The following is a 19617-nucleotide window of genomic DNA, read 5'->3' on the forward strand; positions in this document are numbered from 1 at the left end:
TTCAAAAAGAGCGTCATCATCCACTTCAGCAAAAAGAAAGCAATCTTCAGATCGAACTAGTCTTGTGGATGAAGTGGATGAAGAAGAGATCAACATTGATGATGAAACTGAAGAAGAAGAAGATACTGATGGATACAAATCAAGTGATGGGGTTGATGACGTAGATTTGGAAGATGACGATTAAAATGACATTTGATATTTCATCTATCACATTTTGAAAAACTTTTTATTTTTTTGATAATATTTTGTTTATTGTGGCGTGACGTAGATTTGGAAGATGACGATTATAATGACATTCGATATTTCATCTATCACATTTCAAAGACTTTTTATTTTATTTTGATTTTTTTGATAATATTTTGTTTATTGCGCTTTTTTCCATAAAGCGTGCGCTTCGCGCTTGAAGCCCCAAGACACTTCAGCGCTTTTGACAACCATGGGTTGGAGCGAGCAAATGATATCGCCTCCAATCTAGTGTTGAAAGGTAAACATGTAGATAATTTAATTTTTTTTTACTAATGTGCTTCGTTTTTGCGTAGGTAGCCAAGATTTGAGGACAAATCTTTTTGAAGAAGATGAGTATGATATGAATCTGGCCGGACATGGCATGCAAATGGTGGGAATGAGATTTAGGGAGCGTTGCTGTCTTGGACTTTCAATGATGCGTGAACAAGATTCGAAGACAAATCCTTTTCTAGAAGGTTTCGTTATGCATGGACGTGAGTTGGGAACCATAGGATCATTGTTCAAGTGTCAAATGATGGGGAGAACAGCACCCGAGACCAGCAACATCCGCACTAGGGCGGTAGAATATTACCGCCCGAGCGCGCCCAACTGCGGAACAGATTCCCAGCACCCTCCGCGCTCGAGCGGTCAAATCCTACCGCCCGAGAGCCACACTTACTGTCCAAGGCAATGATTTCCAGAATACTCGGCGCTCGAGCGGTCACATCCCAATGCCTAAGAGCGAAGACCTGCAGAAAATATTTTAGCTTCCTAGTTTAGAGTCCAACTATTTTGGGAACTAAATTTGATATCTTTTTGAGTATGTAAACATATTCTTCACGAATTTTGGAGGACAGTTAACAATTATCTTTTGAGTTTATGCAAAATTTAGAGCTTTTCTCTCAAACATTCAAAGTTTTGCTTTGTTCTTCAAAAATCAAACTTATCAAAGTTTTACTTTGTGGCTTTTGTCGATTGATCTCATACGGATTCTCAAGGACAAGTTCTTCGAAGGTTCGTCTGATTCTCAGTTGTTTCAGTCGTGAATATTTGTTGTAAGTTCCATAGATTAGAGATGAATATCGCAAAATCGTTACTTTTTCAAATCATTTCATTGAATTGAGGGCGTGACTTTGTTTCTGAGTGCGTTTGCTTTTTCATGTCAGAAGGATCATATCAGTATGTTCAATCTATTTTGCAGTGGCTACTTTTTGTAAAATTTATTGAAAGGCTTAAACCTTTCAATGGCACATAATTTCTTTGTTCAGGGCTTTCATACTAATTTGTGTTTGATAGGTTTACAGCAGTTCATGTTACAACGTCCTTATGGTAATCTATGGCCGTCTGAATTTAAATAGCTCCTATTGGAATTTTTCCACGTGGTCAACGCATTAATACATGATGTGTAATCATTGTATACAAATTAGCATGATGTGATGCAATAATTATCCATATTAGGAGAGCGATCGACACACAACACTTAGGTTGCTATATGGTTAAAAAATGATTGAGTTGCGCTGTTATCACCATCTTAAACTTTTGGGAAAGCGACATAAGTTCAATCTTATAATTGATATCATAGTTAAGGTCACGTGTTCAATTTTTATGTATTACTAATATTGCAATTATTGGGAGGGGATGTTGGGGTGAATTAATTGTCCGTCCTAAGAAAGTGGTCAATATGTGACGTTTGAACTTCTGCATGATTTTAAAAAGATTTGAATTGTACCATTATCACCGGCTATAATATTTGATAAAACGACATACGCTCGATCCTAGATACTGCTTGTATGAGGTATTATTATTTTCTATTGAGTTTCATCGTTTCCAGATTAACAATGGGCATAGCTAGTCACTCAATTATTTTTGTGGAAATAATTTGTTTTATTGTACAACAAGAGGAAAACTCATTTACAAAGATTTCTAATTTAAATGAGTAAATGACCTGTATCTACTCCACTGATTTCTGTCCTTTAGATGAGAAGGAAAGAATCAATCAGCATCTTGAGTCTAGAAACTAGAAATATATTTCTCTCTCTTGCAAGGAAATTACAATTGATGATATCTGCTATTTAGCAGATAGAGGTCATGCCTATTGTGTTGCTCCCTACCACTCGTAGTTGAAGTGGAGTGGCCCTTGCAACTCAAAGTTGTTTGCATTTGAAGAAAATAAAAATGCTCTATCTTCAATTCCATCATATAAGATCTCACCAAGTTCGGGGTGTCTATCCTTACTTTCATGGTTTCTTACGTTCTCACCTTCAATTTCTTCCTCAACATTTGAGTTCTTCTCAACCAGTTCCTTGAAAACGGAAGACCTGAGGAGTAGACCGAGGGCTGTTGGAGAAGATTTGGTGCATGGGCTAACTGGGACTTTGTTTGCAAAGCTTTCTTGCTTGATGAGGTCATCTGCTCTAAAAGCTCTTCTTTTCAAGAAAGGAGACAGTGATTCCTCTCCTGTTTGGAAATTGGAAAATATTGCCGGTGAATCAAGGTATGGTGTTGTTTTCTTGTCTGGAGCTGAAGTGCTTGCTCCTGGCTTTAACCATCTGATATACGTGCTCAAGTCAAAGTTTGTGACAGCATTTATCCCTCTGTATTCTATTGCTGCAATGTCATAAGCATGTGCTGCCTCTTCTTGAGTACCTATAAACAGATGCACCTTACATATTGAAGAAAATATACCAGTTTACACTATTTACGGACGTCAATTCTGTTGCAGACTACTCACTGTAAGTTCCAAGATACAGGTACTTATTTCCAAAAACTCTTCCTATCCTTGCTTCCCACCTTCCATTATGATGGTGTCTGTTATTTTCAAATGCTAGTTTAAAATCTTCAATAAAGGATTTAACTTGAAAATAATATGGGATGACATATACCTGGCAACTCCTCTGTACTTTGATACCCCTCTTGAGAAACCACTGCTTTTTCTGTGGTAGAGAAATTTGGGTTAATTCTTACTTCCATCGGAAACTTAAAAATTTTGATGCCATGAAAAGATAAAAAATTGTACCTTCTCAGTGAGGCAAGATACTCTTCCTTTGTTAGAGTTTGCATGATTTCAATTTCCTTCTCATAATCAGAGATCTGCAGGAATTATATTTGAATTTCATAAGAATCTGCGGCAATGTATTGACATGACATCTTATAGGGGTATAAAACTGTTGATAATCATACAGGAAAATTGGTTAAAGTTGATGTCCCCCAATATTTTAGTGCTGCTAAATCGTATGCCCGTGCTGCAGCTTCCTCATCGTCATATGCACCTAAGCATTATTTGAGAAAAGAAAATCTCAGCCTCTGCGTTAAATCAAATAGATAACAGAAAAAACGAGAAACTATGGTCCAAATTGCAATGAGTGGCCGTATAAAGTAAAATTTTGCTCACCAAGATACACTGCCCATTGTCAAATTCCAGTTCGAAGCACAGACCATGAAAGAGATGCAAGAAATTAATATCAGACACTAATACTCATTTCAAGAAAAGTAACTACAGAAATTTCATAAACTAATTGCTAGATACCTTGTTTCCCCTTTTTCTTCTGAGTTACATTCCATGTAAGTTTGTCCCACAGGTGTGCTTCGTATCGACCTGTCCATTTATGCCTACTAACTCCACGAAACCTTGAACTTCTTTTCACAGTTGTTGCTGCAGAAGTTTGATCAACTTGTTGATTTGGTGTCTGCTGGTTATCACAGCTGAGTGCTAGAGCAACTGCATCTCTTTTTCTACGTTTTACAGGCATAACCTCAGGAGTTTCACCATCCATCATGCTCACAATATCCCTTCCAAGGTATGGATCACTCTTTATCATTTTCATCACCATTTTAATCTTCCTTCTCAGTTTGCTCTGTTCTTTTCTGTGTTTTCCTTGTTTTGGCTCTCTAGTTGTATCTTAATTCGTGGGTACTACTTATATATAAGATTCATGTTTTTTTGGTCTTATTTTGTTTTGGCTGTAATTGTCTCAACTAACCCTTTGAATAACGACGGGAAGGGCGATGGAAACAATGAATTTGTTGGTTGAGACAAATATATTTATTCTTGTACTACCTTCCAGCCATTGGAACCAAGTTACTACCAAATATTATTTATCCTTGAACCATGTCCCAGCCGAAGAGGCGGTGATTGTGACCTCAGAATGTGGAATATCCTACCCATGGGTCTGACTTGTTGAGCATCTATCCTTTCCAAGAAAAAGATTTCAAATTCCATGCATAATATTTTTTTTTTGTGTGAAAGAAATAACAAACACTTGTTTGAGATATGAAAGTATAATTAATCAGACAGAAACGAGTGTTTGTTTGAAAGAACGACTCGAAATTAGTTGTTGGGTTAACAACCTAAGCAATAACTTATTTTGATCCTACGCTACATTCGTGTGTTCTGTTACTTAGGTTGACAATCAATTTGATTACGAATATAATCTTTTCTACATTGATTGTAATATTCTTGTCCAACATTGGATCGAATCGGTTTCGATCCGAGCTTGTTTAAACTAAATATTTGAAATAAGAGATTGTTGTTTTGAAATTACTCATATAAGGTATAGTTTGGTACATTTTTAGAAATCCCATGATAATATCATGTGTCCGTGATAAATAATTTTATATAGAGATAAAATATCCTATGAGATGTGATGATTTTAATCTAATGATAAAAACACCACAAATGACTTAATTAACCTCAATATATAAAAATCATAAACCCTATTGTTATCTCGTAGAAATTAAAATCAAATAAATATTTATTTTTATTTTTATATATTATATAATATGATAATTATATAAATGATTTGTATAAATCTCAATAAAATTATTAGTATCACTCAATTAACCTTAAAAATTTATATTTAACTTCACTCACAAAATTAAGGACTCAATTATCATATTATATAATATATAAAATTAGGTAAAAAAAAAAAAGTAAATCATGCAAGCACTGTCGACGCATGAACATATATATGAACTCAAGTAACAACTTTGAAATTATAAAATTTATTATGATAAGGTTAATTTTATCATTACAATCTAATATATAAATTTAATCACTCTTATTAAAATCATACCAAACATTAAATATAATATCATACATCTTATTTATCGTTAACTTACCCTTATATTATATATAACATATTTATCATATCATATGTATCAAACTATGCCTAAGAGATTGCGGTGGACATTATTATAATCCGGATTCATAGAGTTATAACATATATTGAAATATGAATTAATTATACGATCATGTTTGTGCGAACTGGATTAACCATTTCGTAGAGTGGTGACATATATGTAATAGTTATATGGATTACTTGTACAATCATGCTTGTACGGGCTTGAGCAGCTTGTGATATTATATATGTACACGTATAGTTTCGATATAATGAACATGTATGTGAGCATCGATTAAGTGACACTCACATATTGAATATAATGAAACATAGCAAAATTGCACATCTAATAGGTGAATGTCACTTAATCGATGCTCATATATGTGTGCACTGTGGGTGTGCAGAATATCAAAACTATATATGTATATGTATTATAAATTATAGAGATTGATAAATTTATTAGAAAAAAAGAAAGAGTCGTGATAAGAACAGCAGATAATGCCATAGTTGGGCATTTTCTTGGAGTCATCATCATCATCTTACAAATTTGTCCCTTGTTGTTTTAGTGAAGTGGCTGAGGTTTGATTTGGTCTTATTATTGGGAACTGGATTTTTGACGATGTTATCTATGAAATCGACTCCTCTAGTATAACTTTCTTGTAGCTATCATCTTCATATTTTGATTACAAGTTTTTTTTGTTCCTTTAGAGAATATACTCTTTTCTTTAAAAATTTAAGCCTAAAGAAATGCGACACAATTTATGTTATGTCTAAATTATATATTATTAGGATATTCATACTATGATGACTATTTTTAGTGCATAATTTGTCAATTTTTTAAATGCCTAAAATACTCGGGGATTGTTTTATTTTAAAGACGTGATTCTGAAACATGTATAATGTATGAATAACATAACGATTTATGACTCTATTAATTTCTAAAACTTGAATCAAATAATGGATGAAACGACGATGTGTAATTAATTGATATTTTATCTTCTTCTTCTTTTTTTTTTTACAAACAATATGCTACAATTTTAATGATTTCATCTTATGATAATCCATAGAATAATTACACGGTAAAAGAACCAAGATGAGAAAATTTTAGGTAAAAACTTGTGTGAGACGGTCTCACGGGTCGTATTTTGTGATACAGATCTATTATTTGGGCCATTTATGAAAAAGTACTACATTTTATGCTAAGGGTATTACTTTTTATTGTGAATATCGGTAGGGTTGACTCGTTTCACAGATAAAGATTCGTGAGACCGTCTCACAAAAGACATAATCAAAATTTTAAACTGCTCAGACTGGTGTTTCAACAAAAATTATTCTAACAATGGTAATTCATAAAAGGGTGTCAAATTGAAACACTCCTATTCAGAGAAATTTTATTTAGTTATAAAGATTTTTTTTTAAAAAAAAATATTCACGTGTACAAATTCTTTTAAAATAAATTCTCAATCATTTAATAATTAATAATTGATTTATCTCCAAAAATTATTGTGAAATACTGATTGTACAAATAGGCAATGTGCATACTATGAATTATAATGACTGGTATGCACTATTTAATTACTACGAGAAATTGGCCTTCAGTCCTCAGCCGTCGTTTTTTTTTTTGTGTTCAGTCCCTAAGTACTTTTTTAGTACCACATTTCCACATGAAGTGTACCACATTTCCACATGAAGTGGACCACATTTTGTATGACATAGTACCTACAATTTTGTGGGTAGGGAGTGAACCCAAAGATATATTATGATTGGGGATTTTTCACCAACTTACCCTTATTACTACCTATTAAGAATTTTTTATAATAGAGACAGAAAAATGGTCTCATTGTCTGGTTTTGTTTTTTTGTTTTTTATTTTATTATTTCAAATTACAGTTTATTTTAATGATTTTTTTCTTTTTTATTTAATTATCTTAACTTATATTTTAGTCTATATTAATCTATTAAATATAATCATTTCAAAATACAGAACAACCGTTCATTATTTTTATCATTATAATATTATTTTTGTTTGAATATAAATCAAATTAATTATTAAAAGAAATATATAAACACGATACACATGCCTGATGCACTAGTGTAGATTAGGATTTAGGAGATAACTCACTGCCTGCTTGCTGCCTAGCGAGGGACGAACTGCTGAATTTCCCACCCAAAAAAATTAGTGGTTTTTCAAACAGTCAAAATTTATTAATAGAAAAGGTTGAAGAAAGGTATGCCTCGACTATCATGGAAAATATTTCAAGAAAGCAATTCCCCATGATACATTCTCCCCGCTTGGGCCATTTCTAGCAAAAAATCTTTCTTTGTTGTTCTTGTTTACTCAAAATCTCTCACAGTTCTTTATTCCTCGATTACTCTTCTTAAAAAATGTGTCTATCACGAGGAATAATCCATGTCAAATAATCATATTTGTCAACAACTTTGTTAATTGTCCTACATCGGTTAGATAAATAACCTTTGAGTGGCATATATTGGCTTGGACAATCCTCCCCCCTTGAGCTAGCTTTTGGGGTTGAGTTAGGTCCAAGTTCCAATCTTAACAAACTTTAGTTTTAAGACAATGTCTGGCTATATATCTCATCTAAAAACTTCAACTGATACATATTGTACTCTGAACATGTCCGCGCACGCGCACACAATATTTACTTTCTAAGATTTATTATGGACGAAACTCTCATTCATAACTAGGTGGTGTAGAGTTGATTGAGGGAATCGCCCTCGTGCACGGGTCTAATTAATACTACATGTGAGTGGCAAGTAACTAGTTAAGCATGTGAGACATGCTATACTTACATTCTACAAACATGTATTTTTGGGGAACTGATAATGATCAAGGATGTGAAATAAGTGAGTAAAACATCACGGGAAAGAAGCAGTCCAGCCCTTTTTGATTTTCTTTTAGTACTGAACACTCAACCAGGATTGCAGCTTACATATCTCTAAAGTGGTGGAAACTTTTCACACCGGATCAATGCTTGGGGATCAACAAGTTTGTAGCAAATTTCTCAATCCCTCTCCTATTCCTACAAAATGAACTTTAAACTCGTATGCGCCGACTTTTTTTCAGAAGGCACTAGCTTTCATCTATCTTTCAGTGTTTGCAAGAATAAAATCGGGAGAAAATCTAAAATGGATGATTATCGGTGTTTCTTTATCAACAGTACCGAACACATTGGTTTTAGGAATCCCATTATTGACGGCGATATATGGAATGGAGCTGTGGTTTTCTTGGCTCTGTTTATCGTGTTACAAAGCTTTGTTTGGTATAACCTTTTGTTTGATTCTTTTTTAGCTCAATGCCACGCACGAATGAATCGCCAAGGACTGCATCTCCTGCAATAGTAACAGGTATGCACATAGATTTGAGGTAGAGCATATATGTTGTTCGATTGAATTAGTTTCTGTCGAATTTTTGTTTTTTTTCCTGCGTTCTGATTTAAAGAACTTGGATCAACTTTCTGAAGGAGAATTATAAGACCCACCAAAAGATGAAGGTGAAGTAGATGAAAGAATCCGGAATCCGAAGGAAATAAATATAAAGATGATTTTTTTGACAGTGGGAAAAAAGCTCCTCAGAAATCCCATACACATGCATCCTTGGCAGCAGTGCAGTGGCGGAGCCAGAAATATAACTATGCTTGGGTTAGAATTTTAAACTCTAAAATCTTTTAATATTTTAAATTGATCTACACGAACTAATATCATATTATTACAAAATTACTAAAAATTCACATATAATTTTTGTTTAAAAAAATTGGCCACCCGGGCTTTATGTGCATGTTGCTCCGCCACTGCTTGGCAGGTTTTACGTGGGCAAGCATCCATTTCAGGAACTCTCCAGTAGTTAATAAACCACGTGATGGAAACACAGCGAAAACGACTTGAAATGGCATAGTAATGTCAATAGAAGCTTACAGTATATGCGTTTACTGGTTGGGAGTAAAGCTGCCTAATGTGATTGAAAAATCTCTGTCGATTTTGGCTAAATTTGTGGCGATACTTTCTGATCAGAGTGAAACAACTTCCCTTCACTTTCTTACATTTTATTACCTTACAGGACTCTTCGTGGCATCACAGAAATCGGTGATAGCCTTCAGGACTCGGAAAGCAACATTAACCATGGCCATGAAATTTGTAGCACGGAGGACCATTGCTTAAAGTGTTGAATCAAATACGTTTTTTATGTGCATAAAACAATGTAGAAAAGGCAAACAAACTGTCACCAATTGATACATACACATGAAATTGCGTGTAAATTAACATTTTTATGTCGATGACTTGTACTGATTTTATTTGATATTAAAGTATCAAATTTGAAACATGGTCTTGGATTCGATATGCAATTATAAGTGGCAAAAACTTGTGTGAGACGGTCTCACGGGTTGTATTTATGAGACGTATATCTTATTTGGGTCACCTACTTTTTATGCTAAGAGTATTACTTTTTATTGTGAATATAGGTATGGTTGATCCGTCTCATCGATTATAATTTGTGAGACGATCTCACATGAGACTCACTCTTTATAAGTTATGTAAGATTGTTATTATAATTGTAGGATATTTGAGTTACGTGAAATTGTTCTTAGAATTATTATTTTATAAAGAAGACTCTTTTTTGAAATATAATAAAATTTCCAATTTAAAATTAGACCCGGTTATGTACGTAAAGGCCCAATAACGGCCCAAATCAAAACCCGCCGATAATTGATGCATTCGTCTTCGAATTTCTCAGTTTTCGCCGCCGCTAATCTCTTCGTTCTTACTCTCCATCGAAGAGCCTTGAAGAACTGCTGAGTTCTATTCTACTCTTTTTTTTTTTCACTTTTGTGATTTCAGAATCCAGCTTGTGTTGACAGATGGTGAAGATTTCGTATACGAAGCTAAAAGGAAGCCAGAACTTGAGGCTGCGTCTACTTCTATCCACGCTATCGTCTACTCCTATACTTATCGAGGACATTCGAGCCAATGCTTCTTGGCCTGGGCTTCGGCCCCATGAGGTTTCCTTTCTCCGACTTCTCGAGAAAATCTCCGATGATTGTGTTGTGGAAATCAATGAAACTGGTGCGTTTTAATTTTGCGTGCTGCGACAGAAGAAACTTTGATGTTTAATATTTTGTTTATTTTATCTAATTTGCGGGGCAGGCACGAAGTTGAAGTACAAGCCGGGGATAGTGATGGGTGGGAGGCATTTGGTTCACGATTGCGGTCTGAGTCGAGCCATGGGCTACTTTTTGGAGCCTCTGATCGTGTTGGCTTTGTTTGGAAAGAAGCCTCTCAGTATTAAACTCCATGGTATATTTTTGTTTTTCATCTGTTTGTTCCTATTAAAATTAGCAGTTATCAGTCGATTGTTCTTTCGAAATATAACTGAGATAATGGAGAGCAGACGGCCAAAGCACCAATCCAATGTTATCGCATCCGGAGACTAACAGATCAACATAAAAGTAGGCTAGACTTAATTTAGCAATATGTAAAGGATCAGGTCACTGTGGGTATATATGTGTAGAAAATAGCTCTTTCTTTATTCAAAGATGCTGATTCTCTTTTGTGGCACCTTAATATGGTTCAAGAAAGATTATGATGATTCTCTAGACTACGTGAAAATTCTACCTTTCATATACTCAAAATTAGCTACAATTAGGATGAGAACTGGTGCAGATTTAAAAATATATGTGCGTACAATATTATTAAGTTGTACTGATCAAGTTCCTTAGCACGTGTATATTTGTCAGAATGATCAAACGGATGTTTTAGGTCTCTCAAATTCCGTGTTTATGGCGGTGGCAGCCATAACTTACATGATGAAGTTATGAAACTCTTACATTTGTGGAGTCATTGGTCTGGCAAAGTTAGATGTCATTTTACTAAAAGCTTCAGTAGAAAAACCAATATTTTACAAAACTATGCCGAATGAGCACTTGGGCTAACTGATTCACCACAATTTAGTCTAATTATAAGTTTTGCTATGCTTCATTATTTTCTAATAGTTGGTTGTAAGTCCAATGGATTTTTGCAACCTGAGCAAGCTTTCAACTGAATTCCTGACCCTTTCAGGTGTTACCAATGATTCCAAGGACCCATCTGTTGATACCTTTCGATCTACTACATTACACATTTTGAAGCAGTTTGGAGTATCTTCCGAGGGATTGGACCTGAAAATTTTGAACCGGGGTGTTCCTCCTCATGGTGGTGGAGAAATTATTCTTTCAGTACCTGTTGTCCAAGACAGTTTAAAAGTAAGTGTATTTTTACTTTGCCTATTCTACCCGTCTATCTCGCTTATCTCTTTCATTTTTCTTGCTGTTTATATATGTAGGGGTGAGAATGATGTATATATGTAGGGGTGAGCATTCGGTTAAAACCGAACCGACCGAACCGAATTACTCGAAACCGAATTTTTTTCGACCAAACCGAACTGAACAAATTTTTCATAAAAAACCGAACCAACTGAACTGAATTAAAATCGGTCATATCGGTCGCGACCGAATGAACCGAGATTTCTGGAAAAAAAATGCAAAAATTGGACATAAACACTTAAGCAAAGACCAAACTGTATTTTATAATTTGATGAATTTTGGATAAATTTATGCCAAGGCAAAAAAATCATATATAGTACGCATAAAAGAACGAGAAACACATTATATTGGTTTGATTTATAACTTCGTAATGCTATTCACCTGTTGGAAATACTTACTCAAACACCCACATCCTCATTTTCAAAAGAAATAATAATAATAATAATAATAATAATAATAATAATAATAAAAGCAAACTATGAAATGAATTATGCTTAAGGGTGCTGGGCACAATTGGCTTGGCAGCGACGCTCCCCCAATTGTGCTGCCAACAACCTTGAGTCTGGACATTATCGGCCGCGTCGGACTCTCCCTCGGGTGGTGGCTTCTGGGTTTGAAGAATAGAGCCTTATATTTGTATAGAGAAGTAGAAAAGATTAAACACAGCTGAAAAAGGAAGTGGGAATGTGAAAAACATGGCCGACCGTAGAGGAACAGGGAAGGGGAAAGGGAAGTGGAAAATAAAATGGAAATTGGGGGCAGAGCTTAAAACGGGAAAAAAAAGGTTGTACATAGGGCCAACAATAAAGCTCTATAATATGCAAATATAATGGCTCAATTTAAAAGTTAAATCCTAATTAAAAATTAGTTCGGTTAGCCCTAATTTCTATCCAAAAAACCGAAACCGAACCGACTAGAATGAAATAACCAATTTTTTTAAAAATAAAAACCGAACTTCTGAATTAATTTGGTTTGGTCGGTTAATTCTGTTTAATCAAAATTTTACCCTCCGCTATGTGCATGAGGGAGAGGGCGAATTGTCACATTACCTTTTTCCCCTTTTATTTCATAGGCCATCACCTGGATTGACGAAGGCATGGTGAAGAGGATTAGAGGCATCACTTTCTCAACTAGAGTGTCTGCCCAGTTCGAGAATACTACGTTACATGCAGCTCGTGGAATTTTCAATCGTTTGCTACCAGATGTTCACATATTTACTGATCATAAAACTGGTCCACAAGCTGGAAAGTATGTGTTTTATGGAATATCATTGTGATTATTGTAGTTACACAGACACCGTGGAACTGCATGTCGTAGTGTGTTCAATATTTGGATCACTCCTCATCGCAGGTCACCAGGCTACGGAATGTCACTTGTTGCAGAAACCACCTCAGGTTGCTTCATCTCAGCTGATAATGCTGTTTCCCATGCACAAGAAGAGGAGGAGGGTGAACTTGAGGATGAGGGCAAGAAATGGTTGATCCCTCCAGAGGATTTGGGTGAACAAATTGCATCTGCTCTATTGGGGGAGATTGATCAAGGGGGAGTGGTGGATTCAACTCACCAGGTTTGTGTCATAGTGTTCTTTGTTTAATAATACTATTAAGGTGATTGATCTAATGCCTAATAGATTATTGGCTTTATTATTTTTCACTTTTAATTTCAACCAGTGTCACGGTTTTTACCGCATCCAAGTGAATTAGAATTTTGAGGTTCTTGATGGACATTATTATCTGCTACATCATCGTAATACAACAAGATTTCTCTAGTCCAGTATCGCTCTGTGTTTCGGAATGCATGTTTTTGTTATTCTGGCTTTTGAGCTACAGTTGAGATTTTTCTTGTTTCACAGGGTTTATTGTTTCTTCTCTGCGCATTGTGTCCACAAGATGTCTCAAAGGTCCGTGTTGGGAAGCTGTCGCCTTATGGAATACAAGTGCTCAGACACATCAGAGATTTCCTCAGTGTCCAGTTCGTCATTAAGCCAGATCCATCAACAGGAACTGTCATTCTTAAATGTGTTGGATGTGGATTGAAGAATCTCTCAAGAAAGGTATCATGAGACACAATACTCATACATTGGTGATACAGCACCCCATGCTGAGGTTCGAACCCTTGCCAATGGCGCTGTCATTCTCGGATTTTCACGCTATCAGCCTCTGATAATGAATCCTCGAGCTGTCATATGTATCACGGGGTTTCAAAATTTACGTTTTCCATGCTATTGCAACTGTATACAACATATTTAACTCTAATCTTATAATTTCACATTCAAAATAGTCGAATTTTGGTTTGGTTCTTGGCCCGTATCGTGACGTAAACTGAAAAACTTGCATCTTTAGAAAGTATTATCTGTCCACTGCATCTTTTCTTTAAAAAAAAGGGATGTTTCCATGCAACTTGCATGCTCTTTCGGTCAGGTTTTAATTCACTTACACGAGCTTCCCCACTGGCTTTTCACACTATATTTATATATCCCCAACCTTCTTACATATTACAACAAGAAACAGTAAACCTCACAAATCACCCATTTCCTATCCTAATACACTTCATTGGCAGTTAGGCACAATGGCACTGGTCGACACAGGTAGCGACTCGATCCTAACCATCAACTTCTTCTACGGGGCTCTTGCATTGCTGTACTACTGCTTGTACGTGTACAAGAAACTCCTTACAGTTCATGAAGAACTTATATGCGCAAGTTATCCCATGATTGCCACCGAACCAACCATCTAGACATATTATAGCATCTTCAACTGATCCATAACACCGAAATAGATCATCATGAATAGATAATATTTGCTTGATCAAAGGTGAATCCTCTTTGTGCCAATCTCAATACCAAACACTGCCCAAACTACTATAGATGTGATTGACCCACCTGATCAAAGACTATCTTTCTTCAAATGTATCTTCCACAGCATCTTAGCCAAGAGAGCCTTATTCCAAGATTCTAAGTCCCATACCTCCATCCTCCACAGGTTTGCATAACACATCCCATCTAATTGGTGGTTGCTTAGTGGGGCAAAAAAAATTCTGGCAAAGAGATTGTATAACATTAATCACACAGTCTTGGATAGGCAGTATCGACAACTAGAAGCATTCGCCCCTTGTATGACGGATTTGATAAGCTCTAATTTGCCAGCATAAGATAAAGAATTTCTCGGCCATTTGTTAATCTTTGCTGCAGTGGCATCAACAAGGAGTGAGTAATATGAGTATCTCAATCGCGCTATTGGAACACCAAGGTACCGAAAAGGTAGCACTCCAGGAGCGAAGCCAGACATCTCGAGAATCTGTCGTCTCACAAATCCATCAATATTTGCCATGTAAATGCTAGATTTCAATAAATTGACTCTCAAACTCGTCATATCTCCAAATTCATCCAAACAATTCAAAAAGACATATAGGAAAATAGTAAAAAATCATTTATCTACTTAATATCAATTATAGTACTGTGATTGACTCAAAATTTGTTGAAGTAAAACTGACATCCACGAATACTCAAAACAATTATTCCCAACTAGAATTTAAGAAATGCTTTGTTACAAGAAGTACAATCAGTTGCAGTGTTCTCGAATATAATAAGGTTAATTTTGAACGAACGTATTTTAAATGTTACTGTGAAAAGAGGCAGCTTCTTCTTCTGATTGCCTAATTCTTGGACTGTGTCAGAAATGTTGAGAAGGGCGCTGCTCCAAGCTTCCACACGTCGCCTATTCTCCTCTTCTTCTCCGATACTAGAATCCCTTCGTCAATTTCCCGCATCTTCTTCTTCCTTTTCTTCGTCTTCTCAAATCCCAGACAGTCATTTCGTCGAACAATCGGAGGACGCCACAGAACTTCCCACATCTGCCGCTACCATAGCCATCGACCGCTCCGCCTTATACAACCCCCCAGGTATACATACTTTTGTGCGTGTTAATTTGCATATTCCTGTTGTGGTGCTTAATCATTTTCGTTTTTATTTGACTAAAATGGAGTGAGTGTGTAACATTTGCTTGTTAGCAGAGCATTCCCACGAACCGAATGCTGATTCCGAGCTCGTTAAGCACCTCAAGAACATTATCAAAGTACGTCATTTTATTGATAAATGGCCTTTTAAATTTTGAATGGTAGCTTTGAGTGATGGTTTTTGTGGCATCTGTATAGTTCAGAGGGGGCCCGATTACTGTAGCCGAATACATGGAGGAAGTATTGACAAATCCGCAAGCTGGTTTTTATATAAATCGGGATGTCTTTGGAGCAGATGGGGATTTCATTACCTCTCCAGAAGTGAGTCAGATGTTTGGAGAGGTCGTGTCCTTTGCTACTTGCACATGATTCTTCTTGTAAATCTATCCATTTCAGTCAAAAACATGAAAATGTTATCTTTTTCACGATTTTTTTCAATTAAATTCAATCATTTTTCCCCAGATGATTGGTGTTTGGGCCATGTGCCTTTGGGAGCAAATGGGACAACCTGATAGAGTCAACTTAGTTGAGCTTGGACCTGGCAGAGGAACTCTCTTGGTCGATCTTCTACGAGTATGATCTCACGTGTTGCGATTCTGAACAACAATTAGATTTATTATTAGAATTGGACTAAGTTTTTGAGTTGTAATGTGTCAGGGTGCATCAAAATTCAAGAATTTCACAGATGCTTTGCAAATACATATGGTTGAATGTAGTCCAGCATTACAGAAGCTCCAGTATCAGAACTTGAAGTGTGTGACGGAAGATGTTGCTGATCAAAATACTGAGAAGAGAACAATAAGCACACTAGCCGCGACCCCTGTATCATGGCATGCCATGTTTGAGCAAGTTCCTACTGGATGTAAGGAAATCTTGTTGCCAATAACAGTAGCATTTCGTGCTGCACGGTCCAGCCACATTTGGTCTATTATGTCGGGACAGAAATACGTTTGTAGTATAACATTGTTAATGTATGCACGGTAGATGGACCAGTGTTCTAAATGGCGACCGAGGCAGTAGGCGGTCACCGACCGCCCCGCCCCCACCTACCGCCATTTACAACACTAAGATGGACAACTTAACCAGCATGTCAAGTATGGGTTTGTTTATTATCATGTCAAAGTTTTTCCGGAAATTTTGAAGCATGCAAATTCTACTTCGTCACAAGTAGAGATTGCATTTAAGTCAAACCTCTTACCGGCAGGAGATAGTTTTCCATTTTGAAATTGTTAGGATAGTTGAGAATGCGTGCTTTACATTTTATTGACATACAGCTTGATGCTCTTTCTTTCAGTGCCTACAATCATCATTGCCCATGAGTTCTATGATGCTTTACCTGTGCACCAGTTTCAGGTCTATCTATATAAACCATAATGTGGTATTTGTTACGGTGCTGTTTTCTATAAATATGATTTCGCCTTTACCCCAATCAAAAGTTGGATTTGGCATTCACACATTACTCATTTCATGATTTTCCACAGAAAGCATCTCGTGAATGGTGTGAGAAGATGGTTGATGTTACTGAGAATTCATCGTGAGTTTTTGAATTTTTTCCATTGTTTCTCTATCACTGCATACCTTCTAAGAAGTAGATAGTGTGCAATAATATATCTTTTATACATTGGATAGGTTTCGCTTTGTTTTATCCCCCCAGCCTACTCCCGCAACTCTCTATCTGATGCAGCGGTTCAAATGGGCAGAGACTGATGAAATTCCAAAGATTAATAATGTTGAAGTTTGCCCCAAAGCAATGGATTTAACTCGAGAGATTGCCAAAAGAATAGGCAGTGATGGAGGTGGAGCTCTTATAATCGACTATGGCCTCGATGGAATAGTCTCAGATAGTTTGCAGGTTTGCTTCGTCTCGTTCTTCCCATCTTGAATGCTTCAACACAAATTCTGTGTCACAATGTGCACAATGGAAGTACACTGCCACGACCACCGTCTTTCTATTTCCTCAAGTTTTCACCTGGCCGTTCTTTAATACTGGTGAATAAAAACACGCGCGACTTGTGTGCCTAACAGATTGTGTTCTTTAAAAACAAATATGTTATAAAAGTATCCAAAACTTATTATAGAACTTGCCTTTTAAAATAATATTTTTGGTTCATTGAGGAGAAAGCAAAATTAACTTTCAAGATTTTTTAATAAGATTGATGTAAATGATTTTTTATTACATAGTAATGATAGATGACAGATTATGGGAGTACGATATTTTTGAAAACACATTTTTATGTATAAAGAATAATTATACCCAAAGGGCTTTAGCATTAGCGACATGCCAACTAGATTTCGCTAAGATGTTCTTGCTTAATAAACAATATGTGCTATAGAAAGATTCACTATGAACATCACTCCGTAAAACTGCAAAAACAGTCTCCTTAGCCATGTTATGATACAGGCAATTCGAAAACACAAGTTTGTCGACGTTCTGGATAATCCAGGGTCTGCCGATCTCAGTGCATATGTCGATTTCGCTGCCATTAGGCATTCTGCCGAAAGCATTTCAGGTTTTCAACATTCTTTTCTCACATCTTACATTCTTACTCCTAACTATGGTGCTGCTTCAGTTAAATAATTTAAAAAATCATATGCCCCCAAGTATTTTTGATATTTGGATCCACTCTCTCCCAACTCCATAAGTGATTCTCAATGTCATGTGCACTGATGCAGGCGTATCCGTCCATGGACCAATGACTCAGTCGCAGTTTCTTGGTTCACTTGGGATCAATTTTCGAGTGGAAGCGTTGTTAGATAACTGCAACGAAGAACAAGCCGAATCTTTGAGAACGGGTTATTGGCGTCTAGTTGGTGAAGGTGAAGCTCCATTTTGGGAGGGCCCTGATGAAAATATTCCTATTGGGATGGGTTCCCGCTACTTAGCCATGACTATAGTTAACAAGAAGCATGGCATTCCAGTTCCATTTCAATAAAAACAATATGAGTTGATTGATTCTATATTTCATCTATACGCACAATTCTTTATGCATGCTAACTCCTGTTGTTGTCTTTTGATTCTTAAGAGTCCTTTGGATTTCAATGAATCAAAATCCTTTTGGAATAAAGAGGCTACACGAATCGAAATGATTTCGATTCGATTCTAATTTCGATAATTTTATTATTGTCTTGATGAGTCTGTTTGTCATGTTTGACTTGATCTAATTTGTCAAAATCTTGCATTCAAAGATTAAATTATATTGCTTGAATTTTATTGATGCGTAGTAATTATCTTAACCAACACATGACAAAAAAATGCCGTCGATATCAAAATCCTGTATAAGCGATTAGATTCCGATACCTTTTGCTGGTACCAAAGCAGAGGTTCCAAAATCTTTTTACAATTTTTTTTAATAATCACACTTTGTGACAAATGACTTGAAAAACCATGGAATTTTTTTATCATTAGTTTATGGGCCCAATTGCATTTCACTTAAGAGCACAGAACCCCCTGTGTAATATTTATTGTATTATTTAGCTGCTGCTGGTTGACTGAGTCACCATGATTTACCTCCTCTCACATTCCTGTCGGGTCGGGGGTGAAGGACGCCTAAGGTGAGCGATTTCATCTTTTGGAGCAATATTTATTGTATTATTAGCCCCATTCCTGTCGGGTCGGGGGTGAAGGACGCCTAAGGTGAGCGATTTCATCTTTTGGAGCAATATTTATTGTATTATTAGCCCGTGTTTTTAAAGTAGGTGCACACTTTGCCCCGTTTGTCATCTGAATAAAATTTATTTGTCAAATTACTAAAATGGCCATGCGAAAATTTGAAGAAAAAAGGAGAATTGCCAATTACAACCCACAACTGACTTTAATCAGATGAAGAAGGAAATGATTTTGAATAATTGATAGAACTAAATCTCATCTCAGTTGCCGGACTCTAAGTGTCCACATGAAGCAAATTGTGTAGGGGATCCACTATATTGCCCTTACCACAGGGTTTTGGTCCTCTTGCTCTAGTTGTACTGTTTCGGTCAAAAAATCTGTCAGGGTTTGTGCTTTGTGCT

At 36.1% G+C, this 19617-nt stretch overlaps 3 protein-coding genes and 1 long non-coding RNA gene across 5 annotated transcripts; 3 read left to right on the forward strand and 1 right to left on the reverse strand.

Annotated features, from left to right (window-relative positions):
- Positions 1-1412: 1412 nt before the first annotated feature.
- LOC140841523 (AP2-like ethylene-responsive transcription factor At1g16060) lies at positions 1413-4700 on the reverse strand. The gene is made up of 7 exons (XM_073209021.1): positions 3752-4700; positions 3617-3625; positions 3406-3494; positions 3242-3315; positions 3108-3158; positions 2957-3033; positions 1413-2871 (listed from the first exon to the last, which is right to left on the reverse strand). The coding sequence occupies exons 1-7, from the start codon at positions 4053-4055 to the stop codon at positions 2333-2335; spliced, it is 1143 nt and encodes a 380-aa protein (XP_073065122.1). The 5' UTR covers positions 4056-4700; the 3' UTR covers positions 1413-2332.
- On the forward strand, positions 2836-8957 carry LOC140841524 (uncharacterized). Its single transcript, XR_012120216.1, has 4 exons — positions 2836-2975; positions 3872-4022; positions 8652-8707; positions 8824-8957. It is a non-coding gene; the product is annotated as an uncharacterized lncRNA (long non-coding RNA).
- Positions 8958-10039: 1082 nt separating this feature from the next.
- LOC140841525 (probable RNA 3'-terminal phosphate cyclase-like protein) lies at positions 10040-13954 on the forward strand. The gene is made up of 6 exons (XM_073209022.1): positions 10040-10420; positions 10502-10651; positions 11414-11595; positions 12728-12903; positions 13006-13222; positions 13508-13954. The coding sequence occupies exons 1-6, from the start codon at positions 10216-10218 to the stop codon at positions 13715-13717; spliced, it is 1140 nt and encodes a 379-aa protein (XP_073065123.1). The 5' UTR covers positions 10040-10215; the 3' UTR covers positions 13718-13954.
- Positions 13955-15228: 1274 nt separating this feature from the next.
- LOC140841526 (uncharacterized) lies at positions 15229-18696 on the forward strand. Of its 2 annotated transcripts, none has more exons than XM_073209023.1 (10): positions 15229-15555; positions 15667-15728; positions 15808-15951; positions 16072-16182; positions 16267-16471; positions 16904-16962; positions 17091-17143; positions 17239-17461; positions 18011-18119; positions 18283-18696. In XM_073209023.1, the coding sequence occupies exons 1-10, from the start codon at positions 15333-15335 to the stop codon at positions 18540-18542; spliced, it is 1449 nt and encodes a 482-aa protein (XP_073065124.1). In that variant the 5' UTR covers positions 15229-15332; the 3' UTR covers positions 18543-18696. The 2 variants fall into 2 exon arrangements, with proteins under 2 accessions (XP_073065124.1, XP_073065125.1); XM_073209024.1 differs by having other exon boundaries at positions 15328-15555; positions 15813-15951.
- The last annotated feature ends 921 nt before the right edge of the window (positions 18697-19617 follow it).

The sequence above is a fragment of the Primulina eburnea genome, chromosome 9, assembly GCF_022965805.1.
Source record: "Primulina eburnea isolate SZY01 chromosome 9, ASM2296580v1, whole genome shotgun sequence".
In the NCBI taxonomy this organism is placed as follows: domain Eukaryota; kingdom Viridiplantae; phylum Streptophyta; class Magnoliopsida; order Lamiales; family Gesneriaceae; genus Primulina; species Primulina eburnea.

What these genes read in the sequence shown, in the direction of transcription:
- LOC140841523 (XM_073209021.1), bottom strand. Translation starts at nt 4,055, where the DNA reads ATGGTGATGAAAATGATAAAGAGTGATCCATACCTTGGAAGGGATATT. An exon ending in AAGTACAGAGGAGTTGCCAG is followed by an intron (nt 3,034 to 3,107) that starts GTATATGTCATC and finishes TGAAAATAACAG; the next exon opens with ACACCATCATAATGGAAGGT. An exon ending in CCTGTATCTTGGAACTTACA is followed by an intron (nt 2,872 to 2,956) that starts GTGAGTAGTCTG and finishes ATCTGTTTATAG; the next exon opens with GTACTCAAGAAGAGGCAGCA.
- LOC140841526 (XM_073209023.1), top strand. Translation starts at nt 15,333, where the DNA reads ATGTTGAGAAGGGCGCTGCTCCAAGCTTCCACACGTCGCCTATTCTCC. An exon ending in CGCCTTATACAACCCCCCAG is followed by an intron (nt 15,556 to 15,666) that starts GTATACATACTT and finishes GCTTGTTAGCAG; the next exon opens with AGCATTCCCACGAACCGAAT. An exon ending in TCTTGGTCGATCTTCTACGA is followed by an intron (nt 16,183 to 16,266) that starts GTATGATCTCAC and finishes GTAATGTGTCAG; the next exon opens with GGTGCATCAAAATTCAAGAA.
- LOC140841525 (XM_073209022.1), top strand. Translation starts at nt 10,216, where the DNA reads ATGGTGAAGATTTCGTATACGAAGCTAAAAGGAAGCCAGAACTTGAGG. An exon ending in TGTGGAAATCAATGAAACTG is followed by an intron (nt 10,421 to 10,501) that starts GTGCGTTTTAAT and finishes TTTGCGGGGCAG; the next exon opens with GCACGAAGTTGAAGTACAAG. An exon ending in TTGTCCAAGACAGTTTAAAA is followed by an intron (nt 11,596 to 12,727) that starts GTAAGTGTATTT and finishes TTTATTTCATAG; the next exon opens with GCCATCACCTGGATTGACGA.